Source organism: Natrix helvetica (assembly GCF_964273705.1).
Source record: "Natrix helvetica genome assembly, chromosome: 7".
NCBI lineage: Eukaryota > Metazoa > Chordata > Lepidosauria > Squamata > Natricidae > Natrix > Natrix helvetica.
Window position 1 is genome coordinate 21,901,965 of NC_138558.1, and position 26,508 is coordinate 21,928,472.

Consider the following 26,508-nt stretch of genomic DNA (forward strand, 5'->3'; position numbering starts at 1 on the left):
ATTTTGTAAAATAAATTGTATTTTATTTTAATATGTATTAAAATATGTATGTATGTATGTATGTATGTATGTATTGTATTTGTGCTGATAAATAAATAAAGGGAGACTAGTATAGATCCATTTCAAGCTATTTAGCTCTCATCAGCTAGCCATACCCTTACTGGGATTCGAACCAGGGCTGTATTACATATTAGGCAGTTATATTAGCCACTAAGCCACAGGCTCTCCTCCTTATCAGCTGAGCCAGGGAAATAGGTATGTATTTGTGTTACATGTGATTGTGTTCGAATCCCAGTAAGGGTATGGCTAGCTGATGAGAGCTAAATAGCTTGAAATGGATCTATACTACACGTAGTGCTATGAATGAGTTGCACAATACTCCCAAAAGCAAAATAACATGGTTTTGCTTAACGTTTTGCACACAATTTTAGTATGAACCACCAAAACTAAATCATTCTTTTAATAAATGGGGAACTTCTATTTTTATGCAACATTCAAGATATTAGAGCAGATAAGGCAAGAAATTCTGGACAAGGGTAATTATCTGCTTTAGTACACATTCTTTGCTATTTTTTTAAAAATAAAAAGGTTATATAGCAACACCTCCGCCACAACTAACATTCCTAAATATATTTTCTTGAGAATAGCCTCAAGAAACTGAGGGCACGTTTCTTCTGAAGGATGAACTATAGGACTGCATTGTCTAGGTGAATACCTATGCTCATTATCTTGGAGCAGAAATCCCATTGAAATAAAATAATCATGCTTACATATTTCATCTTATTCCCAGTAGAGTTAACATGCTTATGATTAGGAGCAGAGGATGATACTTACACAAATTGGAATTAACTTCTCCTGACTTCACCCTGTTTGGTATTCACATTTTTGGGGATAGAGAAGCTGCCGCTCCTAAAATGACACCTGCCCTCAATTTATTCCTGGTTTAAGACAGACTCCTATAATTTAGGGCTCTGGCTGGGGATTGTGGTAAAATCAAGCCTAGATCTGTGGGTGCAAAGATGCTTTTCCAAAAGGCAACTGGGCTTCCTTTGTTTGTTTGTTTTTCTTTGAAAAATGGTTTGTTTTTCCATCCAAGAAGCTTCTTCAGTTCTTGGATCAGAGATTAAAAGTTTTCAAGAAAACAACCAAGAAAGTTCAGTCGCCCTTTGGAAAAGTGCTTTTGGGACAACCATGTCTTGGGATGGCTAAGAATCTCCATAGCAACGTAGATCTGTGGATTTGGGGGAAGGAAATCTGGGGTGGGGAGGGGATTTATACTTCTCAGAAAAGCAAGCTGGCTGTATTCTCATCGGGCGTTAACAAGACTATAGGCTCCTCTTCAGAAACAGCATGTGGTGGACTGGACTTGAACTCATCTCGCTAAACAGCCTCGGGGCTTCATTTGGCCCGGGCTTCGCACGTTACACGAAATTAGCCTTTTATAGTATCCTGAACCATGGCACACGACTTTGAACCTGGCTTCTAAATCCCCCTCGAGGGCGTCCCGCGAGCCCGCTCTGCCTCTCAGAGTGTCGGTTACCAAAGGCGAGGATAGCGCCACTGACCCGTTCAACGTCCCCGAGCCACTATAGGACAGAAAACCGCAGTTAAACTGAGGAAGCCTCCCGCTAAGGCTGGTCCGCAGCCGGGGAAAGGTGGGAGGCGCAGGGACGGCCGAGGAGTACAGGCTCCACCTCCCGGTCCGCCGCTCTCCAAACCAGAGAGAATGTGAGAGAAAAATAACGGTTCTGAAATAACGGTCGTGCCTGCCTGCCTGCAGCCGAAGGGCACCTGGTTCAACGGCGCTGCTGCGGCGCTCGGCGCGGGGGAGGGGAGGGGAGGGAGGGTCTGTAATTGCCCCGCTTTGCTTTCCTCTGTATTTCCGCGCAAGGAAATCCTTGGAGGAGAGCCTGAGCTCAGCCCCCTCCACCCTCCGGGGACCCAGAGGGCTGAAATAGTTGCAAGTACAAGGGAAAGAGAAATGTAAGTAAAATACATTAAACAAAACCTAACAGTGTGCCCGGGGGGGGGGGGCAGCCAAAAAAGCCAATGCAGTCCTTAATTGCATTAACAGGGGGATACAATCAAGATCAAGGGAGGTACTAATACCATTCTCTAAAGCCTTAGTAAGACCACATCTAGAGTACTGCATCCAGTTTTGGTCACACTATAAAAAAGACGTTGAAACTAGATCAGTGGTTCTCAACCTGTGGGCCGGGATCCCTTGGGGGTCGAACGATCCTTTCACAGGGGTCGCCTAAGACCATCGGAAAAGACATATTTTCGATGGTCTTAGGAACCGAGACACCAATTTTATGGTTGGGGGGCCACCACAACACGAGGAACTGTATTAAAGGGTCGCGGCATTGGGAAGGTTGAGAACCACTGCTCTAGAAAGAGTGCAGAGGAGAGCAACCAGGATGATTATGGGGAATGGAGGCTAAAACATATGAAGAACGGTTGCAGGAACTGGGCATGGCTAGTCTAGTGAAGAGAAGGACCAGGAGTGACAATGATAGCAGTGTCCCAATATTTGAGGGGCTGCCACAGAGAGGAAGGGGTCAAGCTATTTTCCAAAGCACCTGAAGACCACACAAGGAATAATGGATGCAAACCGAACAAGGAAAGATTCAACCTGGAAATAAGGAGGGATTTTCTGACAGCGAGAGCAATCAACCAATGGAACAGCGTGCCTTTGGAAGTTGTGGGAGCTTCATCACTGGAGGCTTTCAAGAAGAGATTGGACAGCTATCTGTCAAAAATGGTGTAGGGTCTGCTTGGGCGAGGGTTTGGATTAGGTGACCTACAAGGTCCCTTCCAACTTTGCACCTGTATCAATAAGTGAATATTGCAGTCACTTCAAACATTATACTCAGAAGGGGCTTATCAGTGATTTACAGATTGAAAAGTATCAAATGGGCCCCAGCAGTCCTAGGTCCTCTCCCCTTCCTTCATGAATTATTTGGAGAATGAGAGGGATGCGTTTAGATTTCTGGATGATATAAAATGATGTGGTGGGGTGGTGCATGCTGACAGTGTTTCTCAATCTTGGGGACTTTTAAATGCATGGACTTGCAGCTGCCACATATCTGAAGTTCACACATCTTAAAAGTCTCTGAAGTTGAGAAACTTCAGAGTCTAGAAAACAAAATCCAAAATTATCTTGACAGGTTGGTGAAATGGGGAGGAAGTTACACCATACAAATTAAGAGAGGCAAGTACAAAGATGTTTATTTTGGAAACACAATACATAGATCGGTGCTTAATAACTACTTGTGAAAAAGATCTTAGGAGTCAAAGAACTGCATCAGTATTGCTTTATTTCACTGTACTTTGGTCAGTTCTCATCTGTAGTATTATATTATTCTCTCCAAGCCTATGCAGGATACTAATTTCGAGAAGTAAAAACCAGTTCAGAGAAGGGGAGTAGAGAATGCACCCTGTGAAGAAGCTTAACCTTGAGAAAAGATGAGCTATATAATAGAAATATATGAAAAGATAAATGTCTGTGGAGATTCTCAGTCATCCAGGTCATTGTTGTCTCAAAGGTACTTTTTCAAAAGGCATCTGGACTTTTTTCTTTTTCTTTGAAGAACAACAAAATGTTTCCTTTCTCACCCAAGAAACTTCATCAGTTGTGATGGAGGGATAGGTACTGACAGTTGGGACTGCATGGTGAGGGGATGGATTAAGGCACATTTGGATATTGATTCAATAAAATCATATTTTATTTTATACTAATTATTTTAAATTTTTTGTAGCCCATTTCAATATGTATATTCTGAGCAATGTAAAGCAGTGCAGGACATAAAAAGGAACATATAAAATATTAGTACCCTCCCCCCAGTTGTCAGAAACAGTTGGATCCATAAGTCAGCCAGACACAAAACAGAATAATACACCAGGTTGTCCTCTGAAGTCCACTTGAATTCATCCAGGTCCTGAAGAATATCAGTTGAAAGAATCCAGTATTCATACGGAATCCTTGGTTGTCTATGAATCTAGATGAAGTAAACTGATCATAGCAGATTATAGGTATCATTGTCCTCCATTTCCAGTTCTGTCTTATTCGCTCCGAATATAATAGGTGTTTACTGTAGTCTATTGACACAGATTATTTGCGGCAGGCCCAAAGTTACCCTAAATTCATGCAACACACTGAGCTTCTTTTCCAGGGAATGAAGATTAAAGTCTCCTCAAACATTCAATCTTGGGATGGCCCAACATTATCTCTAAGATGACATCCAGATATTCATGGAGGGCTCGCTATAATATCCTTTAAGACATTCTTTTCCAATCATAACAGCGCTCCTCATCACTGCAAAGGTGCCTTGTACATCACATCAACCCCTTCTTCTTGGGCAAGTTGCTATAGCTGTTGCATAACTGGCAGGGCAAATTTGCAACAGGGCTACATCCTCATTTTCCCCCATTCATGTTTCAATAACTTACATCAAGTCACCACATTCATCTACCAGATGTTATAAAATGAATGTGGTCTTAATTTTGTACCCAGTGGTAACTGGAGGCCAGTATGCCCAGCAGTTCATCCACCTGGGCTCTGGTCTGGAATATCTGGTTTAGAAGAGATCCATACAAATATATGGGTCTCCCTTTTCCTGTAGTAGTCAAGCTGGTGCTTCCTGCAATATCTATCTCTGCCTGTCATAATCCACAGTGAGTCCCCATCACAACATTCTTTTCCTCTATTGATCTTGCCATTATCTCATTCAACATACATACCACAAACATAAGTTATCTCTTAAGGACACTTCTAGCCTGTCATCCACTATTTACACATCTAACACACCAATTCTCTACAACACTATTTGTATAAAATCTACTTTAACTATACTAATTCACTCTTCCCAACCTATCCCTCAGAGAAGACTTCAGGCTAGCAGAGTCTTTCAGAGAAAATTTCAGGTTATATCTCAGTCCTAACTATTTTCCCACCACAAGAGGAAGGAGTAGAAGTCTTTATCAGAATCCCTAGTTCTCACCCAGGCAGTGCATCTAAAAGGTTTCGGTTAATCCTCAACAGCTTCATTTATTCTTCAGTACTTTAAATATACTTTAATTCAGCAGCCACTAATTTTTTCACCTAATAAACTGTTAACCACTAAAAGAAAAGCTACCAGCCACTAATAGCTAACGTTGACTCTAAACAGCTCCAACTGATGTCATCTTAAAAATATGTACATATATCTGGAAGATCTGCAGTGTATCTCATAGGCCTTTAAACTTCTGTATGTTACTTGTGAGTACCATGATTCATAAGCAGTCTCAATTTAGGTGATCTGTGGGCTGCACGTCATCTCTCCCTATGCTGGCTCATGTATTTCTATTTCTTCTCTTTCTTCATATATGGGACTTTCTCTGTTGGTATCAGAAGTCTTGTGGAGAAGTTGGGGCCCTGCCAGCCCAATTATAAGAGCTCCGATTGGAGCTGTGATTAAGATCGCCAGGAAAGCAACTGTCAAAATATCCATGCCATATTTCTGTGATTGTTCATTTCCCTGCTCCCGTGCTGTATCTAAGGCAACTGAGCCAATTGCAGCCTGTTGAGAGAAAAGAAAGAATAGATACACAGCAAAAAATATTTAAAAAATACAGCACAAAAGCTTGTTTCATCAAACACTGTATATTGTGATGGCAAACCTATGGCACGCGTGCCATAGGTGGCACGCGGAGCCATTTGTCAGGGCACGCAAGGCGTTGCCCCGTTAGCTGGCCAGCGTGCATGCATCCGCTGGCCAGCTGATTTCAGCTTTTTTTTGAGGCTATTTTTCGACCTGCGGAGGCTTCCTTGAAGGCAAAAACCGGTCCTACAGACAAACCGGAAGTCACCATTCCCGAACTTCCGGGTTTCCCGTAGGTCTGCTGTTTGCCCTCCGGAGGCTTCAGGGAAGCTCCTGAGTCCTCCAGAGGGCGTCCGGGGTGGGTGGGTTTCGCCCTTCCCAGGCTCCTAGAAAGCCTGTGGAGCCTGGGGAGGATGAAAAAACTGTGCCAAAAGCGAGGGGGGAGGTTGTCACATGCATAGCGTTATGGGTGTGGCACGCCTGTGCATGACCCCCTGCGCTCCCCCCACTTTTGGCACTGGAGCCAAAAAAGCTAACTAGTGGATAAGAAGCCCTTCTTGCTGCTGTTCCCCAGCAGCTGTTGATAGCGCCTAGATATTAAGACTACAACCATTAAGAGACCAGTTCTCATTGAATATGCATTGCTCCTTTCAAAAGCATATAAATTGGTGTCCATCTAATCAAATGAATTTTATGACTTATTTTAAGTGATTCTCTACATGAAATTCAAAGTATTTACACTTAGGCAAGAAAAATCAATTTTAACGGGTACAGATTAGGTGAAACCTGGCTCAATAGCAGTGACTGTGAGAGGGATCTTGGAGTCCTAGATTTAAGTCAACAGTCACTTAAATATGAGCCAGCAATGTGTGACAGCAGTCAAAAAAGCCAACACAATCTTAGGCTGCATTAACAGAGGGATACAATTAAGATCACGTGAAGTATTAGTACCACTTTATAAAGCCTTAGTCAGACCACATTTAGAATACTGCATCCAGTTTTGGTACCATATTATAAAAAAGTTGTAGAGATTCTGGAAAGAGTGTAGAAAAGTGCAACAAAGCTGATTAGGGGGCTAAAACATGAAGATTGGTTGCAGGAATTGGGTTTGTCTACTATAGTGAAAAGAAGGACTAGCGGTGACATGATAGCAGTGTTGCAATAATTGAGGGGCTGCCACAATGAAGAGAGGTTCAACCTATTTTTCAAAATATCAGAAAACAAGATAAGAAACAATCAAGGAGAGAAACAACCTAGAACTAAGGAGAAATTTCCTAACAGTGAGTACAATTAACCAGTTTGCCTTCAGAAGTTGTGGGTATTCCATCACTGGAGGCTTTTAAGAAGAGATTGGACATCCACTTGTCTGGAATGGTATAGGGTCCCCTGATTGTGCAGGGGGTTGGACTGGAAGATCTCCAAGGTCCCTTCCTAAATTCTGTTATTTATTAACCACTGTTTATATTTTTGAAGTTCAACTGGATTGGATTTTCCTGCCTCAGGTTAAGATACAGAATGGTAGTTTTGAGATGCCAAGAAATAGTAGAGGATAAGTGTGAAGGCTAGTTTCTTTCTTGTCAGCTTACTCTCTTTCTCTCACTTATACACACAAGCAAAATTTGTTTGCAGTGACTTAACGTTCATACTGAAAACCCTGAAAACATCCTAGAGTTACAAAGAGCCTATACCTTAGGTTGATGATGATGAAGTTCACAATCCAAATCAGTCTTGAACTTGGCTACAGTTACAATATCAGACAAATAGTCTCTTATTGCTCCTGGAAAATCTTTAAACAGCAATAGCAACAGCACTGATTCACAGTGCTTTACAGCCCTCTCTAAGCAGTTTACAGGGTCATATTGCCCCCAACAATCTGGGTCCTCCTTTTATCGACCTCAGAAGGATGGAAGGCTGAGTCAACCTTGAGCTGGTGAGAATCAAACTGAAGCAGAAGTAGGCTGCAGTACTGCATTCTAACCCCTGCGCCACCACGGAAGATCTAGCCTTGTGATCATCTCAACAGTGCTAGGGTTTCATACACTTTTCTAATCCAGGTGGATCATCTCACTACATTTAGGGAGATGTTTATGATGCTGTAGTATAACTGTTGCATTAGTACTATCAAAGGGGAAATTTGAAAATGGGATTGCAAATTCTGACTACGAATGATTTGGCTTGCATTGAAATAAAAGATAAAATGCTTGTAGCAACATTCCCCATTTAATAGCTCTGGATAAAAGATGTAGAGCTTTTATTGGACAACAAGGTGGTGTGGCTGTACTATTATTATTAATCCTTATTATCTTCTTTACTTCCCTCCTATTATTGGTATAATGATCATGATGTTTCCAGGTAGTCCACAACTTACAACAGTTTGTTCAGTGACCATTGAAGTTACAACAGCGCTGCAAAAAGTGACTTATGATCATTTTTCACACTTATGACCGTTGCAGTATCTCCATAGTCACATGATTTATATTTGGATGCTTGGCAACTGACTCATATTTATGACAGTCGCAGTGTCATGTGATCACCTTCTGCAGCCCTCTGACAAGCAAAGTCAATGGAGAAGCCTGATTCACTTAACAACCATATTAATAACAACTACAGTGATTCACTTAACAAATGCGGTAAGAAAAGTCATAAAATGGGGCAACACTCCCTTGACAAATGTTTCACTTAGCTACAAAAATTTTGGTCTTAGGTTGTAAGTCGAGGACTACCTGTATTTGCATGTACACTGAATGCTTCCATACCGGGAAAAGTTTCCTTGTGTGGCTAATCACACTTGGCCAAATAAAGTATTCAACTTAACTCAACCCAATTCCATTCCATTCAACTTTTTAACAGATTAACAGAATTGAAAGGGACCTTGTAGGTCATCTACTCCAACCCCCCCCCCCCACCCAAGCAGGAGACCCTACATCATTTCTGACAGATGGTACTCCAGTCTCTTCTTGAAAGTTTCTAGTGATGAAGCTCCCACAACTTCCGAAGGCAACTTCTGTTCCATTGGTTGATTGTTCTCACTGTCAGAAAATTTCTCCTTATTTCCAGGTTGAATCTCTCCTTGATCAGTTTCCATCCATTATTCTTTGTCTGGCCTTCAGGTCCCTTGGAAAATAGCTTGACCCCTTTCCCCTCTGTGGCAGCCCCTCAAATATTGGTAGACTGCTATCATGTCTCCCTTGGCCATTCTCTTCACTAGACTAGCCATGTCCAGTTCTTGTAACTGTTCATCGTATGTTTTAGCCTCCAGTCCCCTAATCATCTTGGTTGATCTTCTCTGCACTCTTTCTAGAGTCTCCACATCCTTTTTATAGTGTGGTGACCAAAACAGGATGCAGTACTCTAGGTGTGGTCTTACTAACTTCTTGGGAGGATCGATGTATTCAAATAATTTTATTTCCAGAGGACAGAAATCTGCCATAAAAATACAGTATACCTGCACAGTAGCTTTGGGGATCCAAGCCAATGCAATAAATATTCTCTCTTTCAGTTCAAAACCAGCACAACAGACCAATACAAAAGTGGCTGTAACTCGGGCTATCAATCCCACAGCCAGGATGGCAATGCAAAATCCTGCAACAAAGAAATAGATTTGGTTATTTCTGGTATGAAGAAAAGAATCACCTCAACACCTAAATGGCATAATTTTCCTTCTGATAACGAACCCCTCCAAAGACAATATGCATAAATGCCCACTTGTTAGTGGAAGACTTACCAACTGTTTGAGGATCAAGAGATGCGACAGATATTTCAGCGCCAATCAAACCAAAAAGAAAAGGTTGGAAAATCTCCCATGCGACCTTAATAATTTTTTCTACCTCTTTCTGCAAAAAAAGCAATGCATTTTTGTTGCACAGTACTGTACATTCATGCAGAACATAAATAACACATGCTTAATTATTTTCATATTAAATAAGATTTTCAAAAAAATTAAGTGATCCAATCAAATGTGCCGTGTTCTTGCTCTGATTTTAGGAAGAGAGATTCTATCATTATAAAGATGACATCGCATCTTTCAAATATTAAGATATTAAGGACTCTTCTAATAATTTAATAGGAGCTTTGAAATTATAAATAGTCCTCCTTTTAGGGGGAATACCCTCCCCACAAACACAACTTAAGGCAATACCATCTTTTAGTTATTTCTATAACATACTATAGAAGTAATTAAAAAGATGGTAGTTCTTTTCCACCCTGTTCTCACCTAATCCCATTCACTTTAATTCATAATACCATAATACTGTGTTTCCCTGAAAATAAGAAAGGGTCTTATTTTCTTTTGATCCTCCCAAAAAAGCGCTTGGCCTTATTTTTGGGGAGGTCTTATTATTTTTGAGGTGCAAGAGGCAGCGAACGTGGTCACCTCATGGCTGCTGCTGTGTTGCAATGTTTTCAGGGAGGTCTTATTTTCAGTGAAACAGGATACTCAGTAGAGACATATAGTAGCTTCAAAAATTTTTCCAGATCATTTGCTTTGGTGGAATGGGGATAAAAAATAATCCACTAAGCTAAGAATCACTGTATACTGTGATGCAATATTAGCACCATTTCCTCTTTTTTTTCAAAAACTGAACATCAATGCTTATGAACTCAGGAGGATACATTTAGAGGAAGAAGATGGCAGAGTCAAAGAAACCCTCAAATCTGTAGAAATATTTTTTTAAAATACCCATAAATCATAGGACAGAGAACTTCAAAATAGCTCACAAAGAAATGGCTAAAATATGGAACCAAAATTGAAGCATTTTTTACACTTTCAACTTGTCCAGAATATTTAATAAACTCTCATATTTGGGAATCAAGGTGACTTCTTGGTTACATGATGATTAAATACTCACTTTTTCATCAGACCATGATGAGCCAGCCAGAAACGCCAAGACAATTGTGCACAGTCCTCCAGATCCAGGGAACTCAAAATACAGACTGCTAAAAATTGCAAACATTGATAAGCCTATAATAAAGAATGCTCTCTTCCATACAAGATATCTCTAGGGAAAGAAATTGGAGAAATCAAGAGACATGATGCATAAGTGTCAATCCAAACTTGACAAGAAACTTTGAAAAGAATACAATATTTTAGAATTGTATGGTCATGTAATACTTGGGAAATTCTGTAGACCTTGTGTAATATATAAAGTTAAGTAGGGTTACCTCTGGATAGGGAAGTGGTTGGGAAAAAAATGTTGAATTAAAACAACAGCAAATTACTTTCAGAATGCTGCAAAGAAATTGTATAGATCCTCAGTTCAGTTCAAGCAATCTTTATTTTTTCTTTAAAATTAATATACTAGAAATCTAAGTTGTACTTGCTTCAAAAAGAAATTGGAAAAACTAATTCGAAACTCATACAAATACAGGTAGCCCTCAACGTACAACCATAATTGAGTCCAAAATTGCCCAAAAAGCAAGATAGTTAATGAGTCGTGACCCATTTTACGACCTTTTTGCCTCTAGTTGTTAAGTGAATCAGGCAGATTTTAAGCGAATCTGGCTTCCCCCATCGACTTGGCTTGTCAGAAGCTTCCTAAGAAGGGCAAATGACAATCCCAGAATCTCAGGATGCTGCAACCATCGTAAATGCATGCCAGTTGCCAAGCATCCAAAGTTTGATTGTGTGACCATGGGAATGCTGCAACAGCTGTAAGTTTGAAAACTGGTCATAAGTCACTATAGAGCCATTGTAGCTTTGAACAATCACTAAACGAATGGTTGCAAGTTGAGGACCTACCTCTATAACACATCTCTTCTATTTATTGAAGCAGCCCATTTTTTTTCCAGGTGTCTTGAATCTGAAAAAAGGTACCACTGTTTTAAAGATTTAACTCCTTAGTGTGATTTTGTTCAAACGTTTGAACAAAGATCAACAACTTCAATGAATAGTGAAGTGATGTTGTGCTGGTATTTGCACAAGGTCCAAAGCACTCTTCTGATCAAAATATTTGCAAATCTGCCAGATACGTTATTATTATACCTATTATTCCAGCTAAAGTGTGACAGGGAGTTCGTTTAAATGTGTTGTTTCTTCTCATGCTTCAACAGACAGCAGGCTGCTACATTTCAAAAGTACTGCTACATTTTCTCTTCTTACCTGATCCTTGCTTGGAAAGTAACGAATAAAAATGCCTAAAAGTCCACCAGCTGCTATACCCACTGCAACTTCTAATATACCTCGAAAGACATTTGCAAGGGTGGAGCCTGTTTTGGCAAATCAGAAAAAGCGGATTCAAATGGATTGTTGAATAATCCCGCAGCTAGCATTTATAAGCGTGACTGGCATCCCCCTTATGTGAGCAGTGAGCGAGCGCCTGCACGCGCTCTTCATTTGCACGAGCGGCAGGCATGCATGCCCACCACTCGCGCAAATGGAGCTATGTGCATGTGCGTGCTTGTCCGCCACTTGCATGGAACCATCCTCTCTCTCCCCCCTACGCCGGTCCGCAAAGCCACAAAGGTTGGGAAACTCTATTCTAGACAATTCAGAGGCCTCAAGTGTTACCAAAATGGCATGATGTATCATAACATGCTTATTATAGATTCACAATCATTGCATTATGCCTTTTAACGGCAATAGCTGTCAATAAGAACTTGGTAACGCAATTTGTAATTCAAACCATTTCTTCTTCATTGAAAGCTTGATCTCTACTAGGTGGTGAAGTATATGTCACATAAGTATACTGTATGTGGAACATAGTAAAGAAATGTGCACTAAGGTCTCAGGTTAATCCTGACCACAGGTACAATTTTCCCATTTCATGAATTTTATTGTGTGACAAATAAAGATTTTGGCATAAAATCAGCATGAAAGGGTTTTTTTTATATGCAAAGGATATTACTTGTATAGGAGAAACTAGCAGTATGACAAAGAAGATAGGTGGCTTGTATGTGACTTATCAATAGAATAGACAGGTACCTGAAGCGAATGCTATCCCTAAGCAGGTGTTGAAGCCTGTGATAGCCAGAATGTCATCAAAACTTCCTGCAGCCATTAGTAAAGTTGGGACACCTTTGTCAACACCATATCCTCCTGCTTGTAAAACCAACATTGAGGGGACTACAACTGCAGGAGACACAGCACCTAAGACAAATCTGAACACAAACCAACTTTTAGTTACATCAATTTGTAGCTATCTCTTCCACTTTTCACAGTCCGAGTAGGATTAGCAATTTACAAGAGAAAGGGAAAACTGAAGAACTGTGTTGGGAGTTGAAAAACATAGTATAAAAGTACTAATTTTATTTATGAAAATTTATATGGTTGCCCAACTCACCCTCCAGTGACTCCAGGCAGGTTACAAGGATAAAATCCCAACACATAAACAATACAAACAGCAAGAACCCATACCCTCCTGACAAAAATTAAACGATCCATGCCATTCTGGGTCCCCAGACCTGTTGGCAGAACGATATGTTCAGGGCCTTGGGAAATAGTGCCAAGGTGGGGACCAATCTTATCTCTGCAAGGATGTTCCACAGGAAGGGAGCCATCACAGAGAAAGTCCTTCCTGCTCCCATCAGATGGCTCTCCTTAGGAAGTATTCCCTGCCACCCTGCTCTGATGGTTTGGGTAGATCTGATTGGCAAAATAACCTGATCCCAAGCCATTTAGGTCTTTGAAGGTGACAACTAGCACGTGGACTCGGATCTGGAACCAAATCGGTAGCCAATGCAGCTCCCGCAAGGGAAATGACGCATCTGCAAGTGTAGGCCTGCACAAAACCACGTGGGCTCCTGCATTTTGAGCCAAATGAAACTTTCAGATAGTTTTCAAGGCCACCCCATGTAGAGACTATTGCAATAGTCAAGATGGAAGGTAAGAACTGTTTTATGTTAAGAATATAGGCTGATTCCTTGAAGCACACTGGATTGACATAATATAGCACTGTAGATCATAACTGTTTATTCTGGTTTAATGTATGAGCCCAACTATTGGATTTTGTAAACCAAAGTTGATTATTTGTACATAACAATCCATTCTTCTATTTTCCCACAGAAAAATAGCTCTGTGAGATAAATTGAGTTGAAAGATGACTACCCAGAGTGCTTTTGGGGCTGCGAATGAACTAGAAGCTGAATCTTTCCGATTCTAATCTAAGCACTTGAAGGTTACACTATACTAGTTTGTGGTTCCGCATGTTACGTGAACCATCCAGTCATGGTTATTAAGAAATTGTTGCTAAACATGCATCTTAGCGAGATGTTTTTAAAGACTTCTGAACAGGATTAAAAATTTCCTTTGAATTAATGATGATTTAACATAGGTTTTCTCTCTCACTAAATATGCAACTTCGCAAATTCCAGATGCATTTATGGATCAGGGCTTCAAATCCAACCCTAATCCTCTGCGGTATGACAAGAACATATGTTTTACAGCATAATCAAACTAAATCAGATGTGACACCTGCACTGTACCCATGACTTCATGGAATAGGAAAGACAGTTTTGGCCCATAAAAGGAAAGAAAAACAAAATACAATTTTTGAGTTGGAAGAGGAACTTACCCAAGCATAAATCCCCATTGCCATGGCAGGTGCATGAGAAAATGAGATATGACTGCCGCTGTACATGCTTCTACTAGGCAGGGTCCCAAGCTTAATCTAAAGCAGACAGCCTTTAGTTTTTTCAGCGCCTGCAAGATAAATGCATTTGCAAGTCAGTGGAATTGCTTTTTAAATGTTTTGAAGACCACAGAAGAAAACCCTATGAGATTTGCTCTATTTGGCAGTCGCCCAGGATTTGCTTCAGCAGGTTTTATGAGACAGTTTTTGATTGTTCTGGTTATCTGAATAGCCTCCTAAGCACTACGTTTTAATAATTTCTTTTCTGCTGTGTATGTCTGTTGGTTATTTGTTACTTTAAATTATGTACACTGCATTGAGGCACATATCTAATGGAGGGCGTATAATTGAATTACTCATAAGAAGTAATGCAGATGGAAAAAGGGTGCATGGAACTAAGGATCTAGAGATCAGAAACCTTGGGATCAGCATCTATGTTTCCTCTTGGCTAAGCTGTGTTAAGGTATTGTGATCAATAGGTTACATTTTATTTTATTTATTATTTTATTTTATTATTAATTTATGCCTTGGAGTCACTCTTGACCTCTGGAGATTTAATGGATAAATCCCTGAAGTTTTCTTGGCAAGATTTCAGAAGTGGTTTGTCATTGCATCCTTCTTGGGGATAAAATGAAGTGACTAAAGCAAAACTAGAAGAGTTTCTATCCTGATGCCTTAACCACTGCACCAAGCTGGCTCTACACAGTGATCAGAATGCCATAAAAAATCTGGGTATCTACTAGATGGCCACAAATAAACACAGAGATCCCAAACGGTTTTTTACCCATCTGTATATGAAATCCCTACCTAGTGAGCATGCTGCTTTATAAAAGGTGGTAGAACTCAGGATTTTCTCTTGTGTGCTCAATTTACAATGGTTTTGCTTTTGCAAAAAGCAGGAACAGATAAAATGTAGCACTCCAGACATAGCTGAACTACAGTTTTCAGCTTCCTTCACCATTGCAAATGCTGGCTCAGGCTGCTAAGAACTATAATATTTAGCATGCCACAGTTTAATGTATTTGTATAATGCATTAAGTAAAATCTGGCATATGGTCGTAATTTAATATAACAAAGTAAAAAAAAAAAAACCAGGAAAAAGGACCCCAACATTTTACATTTATTCTAGTTCCAATCCTTTTGGCCAGAAGCCAGAAAATAAAAGTTCAGTACAGATTAATTGGCCTAATTGGCATGAGGCACCTAGATTAAGATGCATTAATTGAAAACGTGGTTACAGGTTATGGTTAAGGCCTCTACAGCTGGATCCATGGACTAGATTCAGATAATATACACGTGAGTTTATCAATAAAGTGACATAGTATGTTGCACAGCCTTAGTATCGTGGCAATACTGAACCTTAAGAAGGCTAAGGTATGCTCCTACCAGTTTGCACGACTAACAGATGGAGTTTCGAAGAAAATGCTTGAGCTTTAGATCCACTCCATTGCTAAAGTTCTAAAATCGATTACTTATCACTGACTGAAGGAAATCAATTTTAATTTATAAATTTATGAAACTGAGATATGAGCTAAATATAGTGGAGTTATATATAGTGTTATGAGCTAAATATAGTAGAGGTTGCCACAGTTCAGGGTTCAGATAATGTCAGCTAATCTCAATGAAAAGCAGAAGTTTCTGATTTATCACACTCATCTAGGAAAAGAAGAAATGGTAGGAATGTCTAATCATCAAACTAATTATGTTTCATTACTGTAAATCAAAGGTTGTGTTACCTCTGAATGAAATTAAAAATTTCTGTGAATAGGGATCAGAAATAGACTAAATTCAGTTAAAGGCAAAACTGATCATTACCCTGAATATCAGTACATATGACCAAACAGTTTTGATATTTCTGGCTGACCTCAGAAAGTTAGTAATGTTGGACAAATCCCAGAACATAACAAAATGAAGTTTTTAAAAAACCAAACAAATACCACAAGCATAGGCTACTCTATCAGAAGAGGATAATAGCAATCTGTTGCCAAGAAACCCACATGGATGTGTCAGGTGTCAAGATCCACTGAAAGGAAACCTAATTTTGTTTTCTTTACAAAGTTTTTCCAAGACCTCACATTCTAGGTCAAAATTCCCAAATAAATCTTTTATAAGAGAAACAGTTCACTTCTTGCACTTAAGGATAATATCCCTGCTTTAGCAGAGATATTATAGTTCTCAACCCAGTGATAAACATGGTCAGGATTGAAGCAGTGTTCTTATGCATGTCCTGGGACTACATACACTGGGCTTGAAATTCTGGAAAGCATACCTGACATTTCAGGAAATCACTACATGGGGAATATTGAGGCATTTAGGTTCTCCTTGAGTTAAATGTTCTCCACAAAATATTCCTTCCACATTTAAGAAAAACAACCACATCAAATGTCAAAAAGAAAGTTTGGTTGGAAGGAGCATTTGGCCACTGCACCAGAGGAAAAGTGGTTCCAAACTAATCTGAGATGAGGACATGGGTCACACCTTATATGAATATCTCATTAGTTAAATCACCATGTGTGTCATATAAATCCAATTGGTAGAGTTGTAAATTATGATTTACAGTTATCTGAATGTGGATTTGGTAGTTAAAATGTGTGTGAATTTTGGGGGGAATTTGAGTTGCATTGAGTAGGAAACCAGGCAAAAGAGGGTAGAGCCTTATCAAATATACATAAGAGAACTTAGGACTTTCAGTATTGGGTGGGACCTTCTAAAGAAAGAGGGTGTATTTTGTTTCTTAAAACAATTTTAAGGCAATTTTAGAGCTGGCACCATTGTTTTCATTGGGAACCAAACCAGGGGGTGATTACCATATTTTTCAGAGTATAAGACACACCGGAGTATAAGACGCAAAGATTATGAAGAGGCAAATGTAAAAAAATTTTTTTTGCACTCTGCAGACCTCCCAAAAATAGCACATTTTTTGTGAAAATGAGCCCATTTTTTGTCAAAAAAGGGCATGCATAGCATTTAGGAGGCTTATAGTGCTCCTGGTGGCTGGGGGGGGGGAGGAAACAAAAAAAAAAACCAGCCCACTTTCCACTTATTTTTGCCCTCTCCAGCCCCCAGCAGCAGTCTCCTAAAGGCTATGCACGGCCATTTTGGTGAAGGAGGCGGGGGTTTGGGAGGCCAAAAAATGCTGTATTCGGTGTATAAGACACACCCAGATTTTTGCTCTCTTTTTTGAGGGAAAAAGGTGCGTCTTATACTCTGAAAAATACTGTATGTTACGAGAGGACTACAGAGATTTTGAAAAATGCAATTTAGGGATGCTTTATGCCTTAAACTATTTTGCAGCTTGAGCCACTTTTGTTTCTCAATAAGCCAGGGTTAACCAAATGGTGACCTAGTTCAATAAATGAATCAGAATTTAGTCACAACTTTATCACCTGGCTATGCATTTGTTAAGCAAGGACCCTTTGATACTCCACCTTTGGATCAAGGCCAAGGCCAGCCCGGGCCAAGATGATGGCGAGAGCAATACTTCTAAGGGTGGCTCCCCATTTCACATTGATTAGGACTATGTCAGTGACCCATGGGATGTTTCTTAGAAGAAATCCAACAAGCAACATTCCTAAACAGGAGGCAAAAGGTGCACATTATTAATTGACACAATTGGCATTTCCAAAGTCTGAGACGTTTGCTCTGAAGTCCAGGGCCTTCAAAGATGTTTTCCTTTTCTGTACACCGCTTGAACCAAACATTTAAGAAGGCAACAGTTGTCCTGTGATCATACAGTCAAAGAGTCATACTCCTGCAACCTTATAAAGAGTCCCATTTCTTGATCTATGAACGGCACGGAAAATGCTTTCTCCTGAATAAATATATACAAATTTGTATTCCACCAAATTTCTTTCACAAATTTAACAATTCCATACGGCTAATTAGATGAAAAGATACTGAGCATTAAACCATGTTTGTCTGATCTAGACTCTGTGCTACGCAATAATTGGTTTGTACTACATATTATGTAGAACCAGCCATTGAGACTTTATAAAATATAAGTTTATGCACTATGGTTAAATAAGTTATTATTTAGCATGATGTGGGACATCATCCACATTCTGAGAGGAAGCAAATGTGCTAAGTCTAATCATGATAAGCCAAAATATAGTTGTATTATTCAGAAAACTATGGTTAGCAGCATGCATTTGCATGTTGTGTGAACATACACTTCTTTGATCATTAGAGCCTAATCATCAAAAATTATAAATCAATCACACATAGAGTTGTAATCTCAAAATTTTTAAGCTGCTGTCACAGGATAGACTGAATGATAATGATTGCATTCACACAACAGGCTAAACTAGAATAGCACACTACCCCCTAAGCTGACCTTAGGGGTTTTGTTTTGAATTGTTTTTGGTGTATGTCTAATTCATATGCAAATATACATCTTTGTTTAGCTTATGGGTCAATATTTTGTGTGAACCCTTAGTAACTGGGTTACAGTTAGGGTTAAAACACCAAATGGGACTCAAAAACTTTTGAAAAGTGAAGTACTTGCTGCCTTGTTGAACCACCCCTGAGCCCAGAAAAAATGAATTCAGACAAAGGAATAATTTAAAACTCTAATTAATTTAAATAATTTGCAAGCTGCATGCCCATCATGGATCCCTACAGAAATTTGTTAGGGAAACGGGCACAGATTGAAGCTGTAAACTGAAAAAAATATTAGTTGATAATCTATCTTTAAAGAGTATAATCAATAATCAAATTATTTAAAGATCAAGATGAATACTTATTTTAGAAATGGAAACATTTTTGTAAATTGAGCTGTTGCTTTTTAATTTGTACTACAAAGACTTAGCATTTTAAAGTCCACTTAAAATTATTTATTTTAAATTCCCTACTATTGGAGTTATTCTAATTAATTCCATCCCAAAACACAAAATCAAACAGCAACCAAAAACCTCCCATTCCTTTGGATAATGAGATGGGCAGTATATAAATTTAATGAATACATAAAAAATAAATAAAAACAAGCACTTTCTCAGTAATTAAAATATCTTCACCAAATAATATTGCATTTTACAATCAATTATAGCTTAATGATATAAATTTGTACTATATGGCAATTTCACAATGGATTCTTTATTTCAACAACCAATCTAAATGTGAAAAGACACAGCCTGTCTAAAAACATACTCACCCAAAAGAGGAGGGAGGGGAGGCAGACCAGGAAATTTAATTAATCCAACAATTTTACCACCAATTACAGCAAAAAGATAGAGGACTAAAAATCCAAAGAGGCTCCCACCAGGAAGACTTTCGTTGGTTGTAATAGACCAGATCACAGCCCAGATCAATGCTACTGCTACCACTGGAATAAGAAAAAAGTGTAAGATATGTAAACATATTGAAAACATTGCTCAGAATTTATATTAATGTGTAAAGGATTATTATTTATTTGTAATTATTTATTGCTAAATTGCATGTAGATTATGCTTTATAAACAAAAAAAATGGAAAAAGCAAACCTGCACTTCTAAGACCAATCCAATTTGGTAAATGTTCCCTTTTGTGGCTATAAATCTGCACAATCCAGTAAGTTTCTTCTCAATCAGACATGCCACAAAATGCAACCAAATAATGGAAATTGGAGCATAGAGTAATGTAACTTTTATCAAATTGTAATTTTCAAATTGGCAAAAGTAATTAAATGTATGACTGAGGATTATTTGTGTTAATCATTCATTATTTCTTCATCATAAAATTAAAAGTATTGCTCTTTGCCAAGGCATCCATGGGAAGGGAGTCAAAAGATCATGATGTGACCATGTGACACACACAAAAAGAAGGCAGGGCTTCATGGGTGAAGATTTTTTAAAACTCTATCCTGACACTCTTGCCTTGGCCTAGAATACCCAGTGCATGTCTACCCAAGGAAATGAATCAGAATATGTAATACAGAAAATTGGGGAAAAGTGATGGTGACTGCTATATGTATTGAATATATTAGGGGTGGGGGTGGGGGGCTAAAGGCTGCAGTGCATCTAGCAATGACACAAAGGGTGTGAAACGATAATGTGAAAGAAGAGGTATGATTTTGCAAGCTTTGTTTTGGGAAAGGTTGACAATTAATCCCAGCTTTCAACCCCGTGCTTTAATAGTATTGTGCTGATTTTAGAGTTCACAGAACCAATGTGTTATAACACTCCATCCTCAAATTGCAAGAATATATGCTGTTGATTTTCATCAGTCAGATTATCAGTCTTTGCAGAATAGTTGGGCAGAGGCAGGGGGCTGCAAAAATGGAACTCCAAGACTAGTTGGACTCAGTAGCCTAAATTAACCCCTTCTACTCAGACTCAAGAGAGTCCGACTTATTAGAGACTATTTTCATCGCCCAAGGAACCAGCATTGTGAATAATCAATACTTTCCTATAGGGTAGAATTTGCAATTTCACTAGTCACTCATTAACCTATGAGTAAGTCAAACAACTAATAGGAAGATAAGGCTGACAAGAAGTGGGTGTGGAAGAAAGGGACTGGAATGATATATTTTATTACTCCTACACTTTTCTGCATGCACCACCCAGCCTGAATGGTAAGAAGGCCGAAGGGCAAGTCACATTTTCTTCAGAGCAATATTCCTTTGCTGACTATTCTAGAACAGATTAAAATACAATACATCAAATAAATATGCTCTACAGAAAACAGGGGCTTTTTTCCCTTTATTCCCCCCCCCCCTCACCGTTTGTTGCTATTCTGGCAAGGATGCCTTGAGGAGGACAAGCACATATTCGTTTTCCTGAAGTTTTTAACTCGGCCAGAGGTCCCTGAGCGTGTTCCTCGCATCTGTTCAATGGAGCTGTTTCTTTGGTTTGTACAATGCCACTGGTGGCTCCGGAATCCAAAACATCCTGAGGAGAAATCAAGAAATAATATTAGTAACAACCATCTGTCCTAATTTCTTTTCAATTTTCAAAAGTTATGAACTCAGTGAGATTTAATTCTAAGTAAAATGTTGTCTGATGGGTATCAGTCTGGAGAAAATTGTTCCATAATTTAATTCTAATAATGGCACCAAATTGAGCAAGAGTGGCTTAACAGTTGAATTGAACAAGAACAGCGGTTGATAAATATGCTGGTTCATGAAGTCTGTAGGTTCTTTATGATTTAGTTCTAATTGTTTTTAGATACATTAATCTGACTTTTATGCTCACTTCTGTTCTATGCCCATACAACAGATAAAATAAGCTGTAATCCAATTTCTTTGAAGAGTGATGGTAGAAGAAAGTTTTGCGGTTTATAACTGCAATTTAAGAGTTTGTCTTGATACAATTTACCCCTGCTTAAAAACATGGAGCCGGATTGGGCTTATCACTAATCCATTTCACAGCTAGCTTCAGGAAATACAGTGTTATTGTTGTACTATTATTGATGTTGTAGTTTAACATGAAGATCATTTTGCCCCTTTCCATTCAAGATAGAGGTAGGTAACCCACGAGCTGTGAATTTCCCAATTTCAGGACGGATGTACAATTCAGGAGCCTGGCAGCTGGCTCATGCTTATGATGCTTGCAAAGTCTTGCAGTCACATAATTGTAATTTGCAACGTTCTCAGGTGGCTTCTGACAAACAAAGTCCATTGGGGAAGCCAGCTTTGTTTAACACTTGATTCATTTAATAATCATGGGATTCATTTAAATGTGTGATTTGCTTAATGATGATGGCAAAAATGGCCATAACATCATTTAATGACCACATCACCTAGCAACAGAAATTCTAGTACCAATTGTGGTTGTAAGTTGAGGACTATGTGTATTAAACTGCTACAATAGCAATAGCACTTAGACTTATATGCCATCCACAGTGCTTTTCAGCCCTCTCTAAACAGGTTTACAGAGTCAGCACATTGCCCCCAATAATCTGGGTTCTCATTTTACCAATCTCAGAAGGATGGAAGGCTGAGTCATACTTGAACCGAGCAGAATCGAACTGCCAAACTGCTGGCAGTCGGCAATACAGCAGAATTAGTCTGCAGTACTGCATTCTAACCACTGCGCCAGAGGTGGGTTCCTACCTATTTGGCCGAATAGGTAGTAACTCCGGCGGACACGTAACTGTACTGGTTCTATCCTTGGCAGTACCATCTTGATTTTCTGTTTTGCACGTGTGCAGAGCAATCTTCATTGAAAAATTGTAATTTTTATTCCATTTTTAATGTTGTTGCGAAGCAAATTTTTTCGGGCACCAAACTGGTATTAATGGCGGCCGGAACCCACCCCTGCACTGTGCCACCACAGCTCATAGTGTATATATTACCCTGGAGTAACTCATAACTCAAAAATAACCCAACCACTAACAGTACATAGTCTGACCTGGTAGAAGTGAGTCAGATGGGAATACTAGGGTTCCGTAGCAGACTGGGAAGTTGAAAAAGCATCCTGGAGAATGGCAATCTTTCATCACGAGAACCATCTGGCCCAGGGGTCTCTAACCTTGGCAACTTTAAGACTTGTGGACTTCAACTCCCAGAATTCTGGGAGCTTTGCTGGCTGAGGAATTCTGGGAGTTGAAGTCCACAAGCCTTAAAGTTGCCAAGGTTGGAGTCACCTGATCTAGTGAACATTCCATTTCAGGAATGATTCACAAGAAGCATCTAGCAAGCTCACAAATAAAGTATCAAGTCTCTTCTTCCACTGTCAGTTCCATGAATCTAGTATGTTAACAGGCAGCAGCCAATAATTGAAGCTGCTTTTAAGGACTTCTAAACTAGCAGCCAATAACATGTCCAAAGCAGCACATTCTAAAAGTTGATTATACACCGCATAGAAAAGCATCTATTTTAAATCTTCTGCTAGGCATTTTCATAGAACAGTCTCTAGTCTAATGTTATAGGATATGGAGTACTTCTTTCTTTCAACCATGCACACTTTTATGCATCTTAGTCATATCTCTACATGGGGCTTCCCTTGAAATGCACTTGGAGACTTCAGTTGGTCCAGAATGCGGCCGCGCGGGTGATTATGGGGAGTACGAGGTACTCCCATGTGACACCTCTCCTGCGCGAGCTGCACTGGCTTCCTGTGGTCTATCGGGTGCGTTTCAAGGTTTTGATAACGATCTTCAAAGCGCTCCATGGCTCAGGACCTAGTTACCTGCGGGATCGTATCCTGCCCCATACATCCCTGCGACCAATTCGCTCGCACAGAGAGGGACTTCTCCAGGTGCCGTCCACCAGACAGTGTCGGGGGGCGACGCCTAGGAGCAGAGCCTTCTCTGTGATGGGCCCAGCCCTGTGGAATGACCTCCCCCCTGATATCAGGACCACCTCTGACCTCCGCTCCTTCCGTGCAAAGCTCAAGACCCACCTCTTCCAAGTAGCTGGGCTGGCTCAACCATAGTTTTATCATATCGCTCCTGACGGGTTTTTTTAATTGTGTATTTTGTATTTTAATTGAGGGGATTTTAAATTGAAATTTTAATTCTATTTTATTCATCTGTTTACCTCCTCCATGTGTATGTATATGTTTATGTACTGTTTATATTTGTATATTTTATGTGTTTTAATTGTATGCCGCCCCGAGTCCTTCTGGAGAGGGTGCGGCTAATCAAATAAAATTTGATTTGATTTGATTGATTTGATCTCCTTGTGCCGTTTCTCCCGGCTCAACAGTCCCAATCACTGCATCCTATCCTCACAGGAAAGTCGTTCAAACCCCTCATCTCCTAGATTTTCCTTTCCCCATCTTCCCGACAACATAATAGTCCTCTTGAGATATGGTGACCAGAATATCGTACTGTACACCATATTCTAGATGTAACAACTCCATAGATTTCTATGAGGCCATTATGTTATCAGAACCAGGTTAGGGTCAATCTTTTCTAATGATCCAAAGCATAAAATTTGCCTCCTTTAAAAGTGCTGCATATTTCTTTCCCTCTCTCAAGAAACTATACAGAAATGTTCATGGAGTCACAGAGGTCAAGCTCAACTCTCTTCTTTTCTACAAAGAAAAATTTTTCTACAAAAAAAATTAATAAAACAACAGTACATTGGATTGGTCACTGTAGAGTAAATTGGGTGGGGAATTTAGTGGCTTAGAAAACTACAACTCTACTTAGCATAATCCGTAGTGAGGGATGGTGAGAGTTGTAGTTCAGAAATTCCCGCAAGAGCTCCATATTTTAGAATGTGGATTTCAAGTCCAATATTTATGGAAGATTCACCAGACTGAGGAAGATTGTTATGGATATATGAAAGTAACCAAATCACATACATAGTTGTATAATAACAGCAACAATAACAACAACAACAATAAAAAATACCTGAGCTGCTTCATGCATGGGAATTACATTATTGCTAGCATTTTCGGATAGTGTTGTTGGTTTCCAACTCCCTGATACTGGATCTTCTGTCATTTTGATCAATCTAACTGAAAAGCAAATTTAAAAAAATGTTTAAAAAAGATAGCATCTCCAGCAATGAAGTAGCATTCATAGATACATGATCATCATTACAAGGTCCAGTGAGGGTCTACATATGTGATGTGATCAACATAAATCAAAAGATTATTTTTGATTGTTATGATCTCTGAAATAATACTTTTAAATGGCTTCCAATATAAAATTCACCTAAGCACTTTCTCTTCCTCTCCCTCTTTCTTACATTCCTCATATACATGCATTATATATGCACATTGTACGTTGGTCGTCAGAATATATTTGTAAGTTAATTTCTCTTCCCAGTTTTCTACAACTGCTCCCGCCATGTGCAGAGATAACGCAAATTATTTTGAGGAGTGAACCACTGATTGGGGAAATAAATGGCTGAGGATGCAAAGAATGTGAGCAATTGTACTTACCTTGGGTAGACGTCTATCAAAACTCTTCCTAAGGCCAATTCTAAAGATTAACCTGTTGATGATGGTAGATGAGGCTTATTTCAACTGATTTGGTATTTTTTGCTGGGGTTACTTCTGGGTCAGCTTATACTGAATCACTAGTCACATGAATGAATTCTTGATGAAGATGCTAGAACTGGGTGCAAAAATGGTCACAAGTGCAATGACTGTGTAGTGAATCTATCCATATGATCAAGCTGACTAACACCGATTTGTGCATGGATTCTGGAAAATGTTCAGACTAGATTTGTTGTAGCTGATTAAAATAATGTTAAATCCTTTCCATATATGAGTGTGAGACTCCCAAAATACAATTATATACATTTACAATTTGAAACTCAATTACTTTCATTAGCAGTTTCTTTACCAGTTCTGATTTTTTTTAAAAAAATAGTACAAAGAAGTTTTTCCAAATGCCAATTTAGCCACCTTTACTAATGCTTGGTAGAAGCAATGACCTGTTTAAGCCTAGAATTGTTTTATGTGTATATTGGAGGAAAAATCTTTTCATTTCATCATAAAGAACAAGGTGGTTTTGTTAGTTGGACTGATAATGAAGTTTGTTTTACCATGTCAAGTGCTGAAACAGGTGTAAAAGCACACAATCAAGTGAGCATTAGTGGCTATTCTGCTTTGTGTAGCATGCAAAATCAAAAGAACATTTCCTACTGGAGGCTCATGTCAGGGAGAAATGGCTAAATCTAATTTCCTGAAAAGCATGCCTGTTTGATACATATTTGTCCTAATTACAGCTAATGTAAAATGTAGTACATGAGTTTCTAAAAAAATATAATAATACGAAAAGACAGACAATGGAAGGCAAATAAAGCTTTTGCAAATATCCATCAGCTTGTTCATCTGCAGCCAGGAAGCTTCAGTGAAAACGTCTACAAAGGCAGATGGTTCAGTTTTTGCTTTTAGTGTAACAGGCATGACATGAAACTTGTAGTTCAAAGCTAAACTCCAGAGCTGATTGACATGGAGAGAATGATACAGAGGTGACATCCAATAGCAGAATGGAATTGTAACAATGTAATGGATTGGAAAGTTGGCTTGTGGTATTAAATAATATAAAGATCTGCTAGCTAAAATCTACTTCTGGGGATATTTTTGTTATCAGTTAAAGTTTAGAATAAAGTATCTTCAACTCATAGAACAGATTTCCATAGTTTAAGGACTTGAATTGTTTGCTTAATTGTGTCTCAACACGGTGCAATTGTTTAAAATTGTGTATCACAGAATCCAATAAAGGAGAATATGTGTAGCTCGGGGTTGAAATTAGGGGTCCTTGGCGCTCTCTGAGCTCGTTTGTTTTCTTGCAGATAACTTGATGATGATGATGATGATGTCTGCAAGAAAACAAGCAAGCTCAGAGAGCACCAAGGACCCCTCAAGACAGTATCCTTTACCATTATGGATTAACCAAGAACAAATTAGATTGTAATGATACACACACACATATACAATACACACACACAGAATATATACAATATATAATTTTAAAAGGTGTAGC

General features: G+C 39.1%; 1 protein-coding gene across 1 annotated transcript; it reads right to left on the reverse strand.

The window, feature by feature from the left end:
- Positions 1 to 3,261: 3,261 nt before the first annotated feature.
- Positions 3,262 to 24,513, reverse strand: SLC9B2 (solute carrier family 9 member B2; the record flags this gene model as incomplete). The annotated part of the gene is made up of 11 exons (XM_081959077.1): positions 3,262 to 5,561; positions 9,028 to 9,164; positions 9,307 to 9,415; positions 10,430 to 10,579; positions 11,680 to 11,786; positions 12,502 to 12,677; positions 14,090 to 14,217; positions 17,575 to 17,717; positions 19,296 to 19,466; positions 20,840 to 21,008; positions 24,421 to 24,513. 11 exons carry the CDS (start codon positions 24,511 to 24,513, stop codon positions 5,325 to 5,327), a joined length of 1,620 nt encoding a protein of 539 aa, XP_081815203.1. The 3' UTR covers positions 3,262 to 5,324.
- Between the last annotated feature and the right edge of the window lie 1,995 nt (positions 24,514 to 26,508).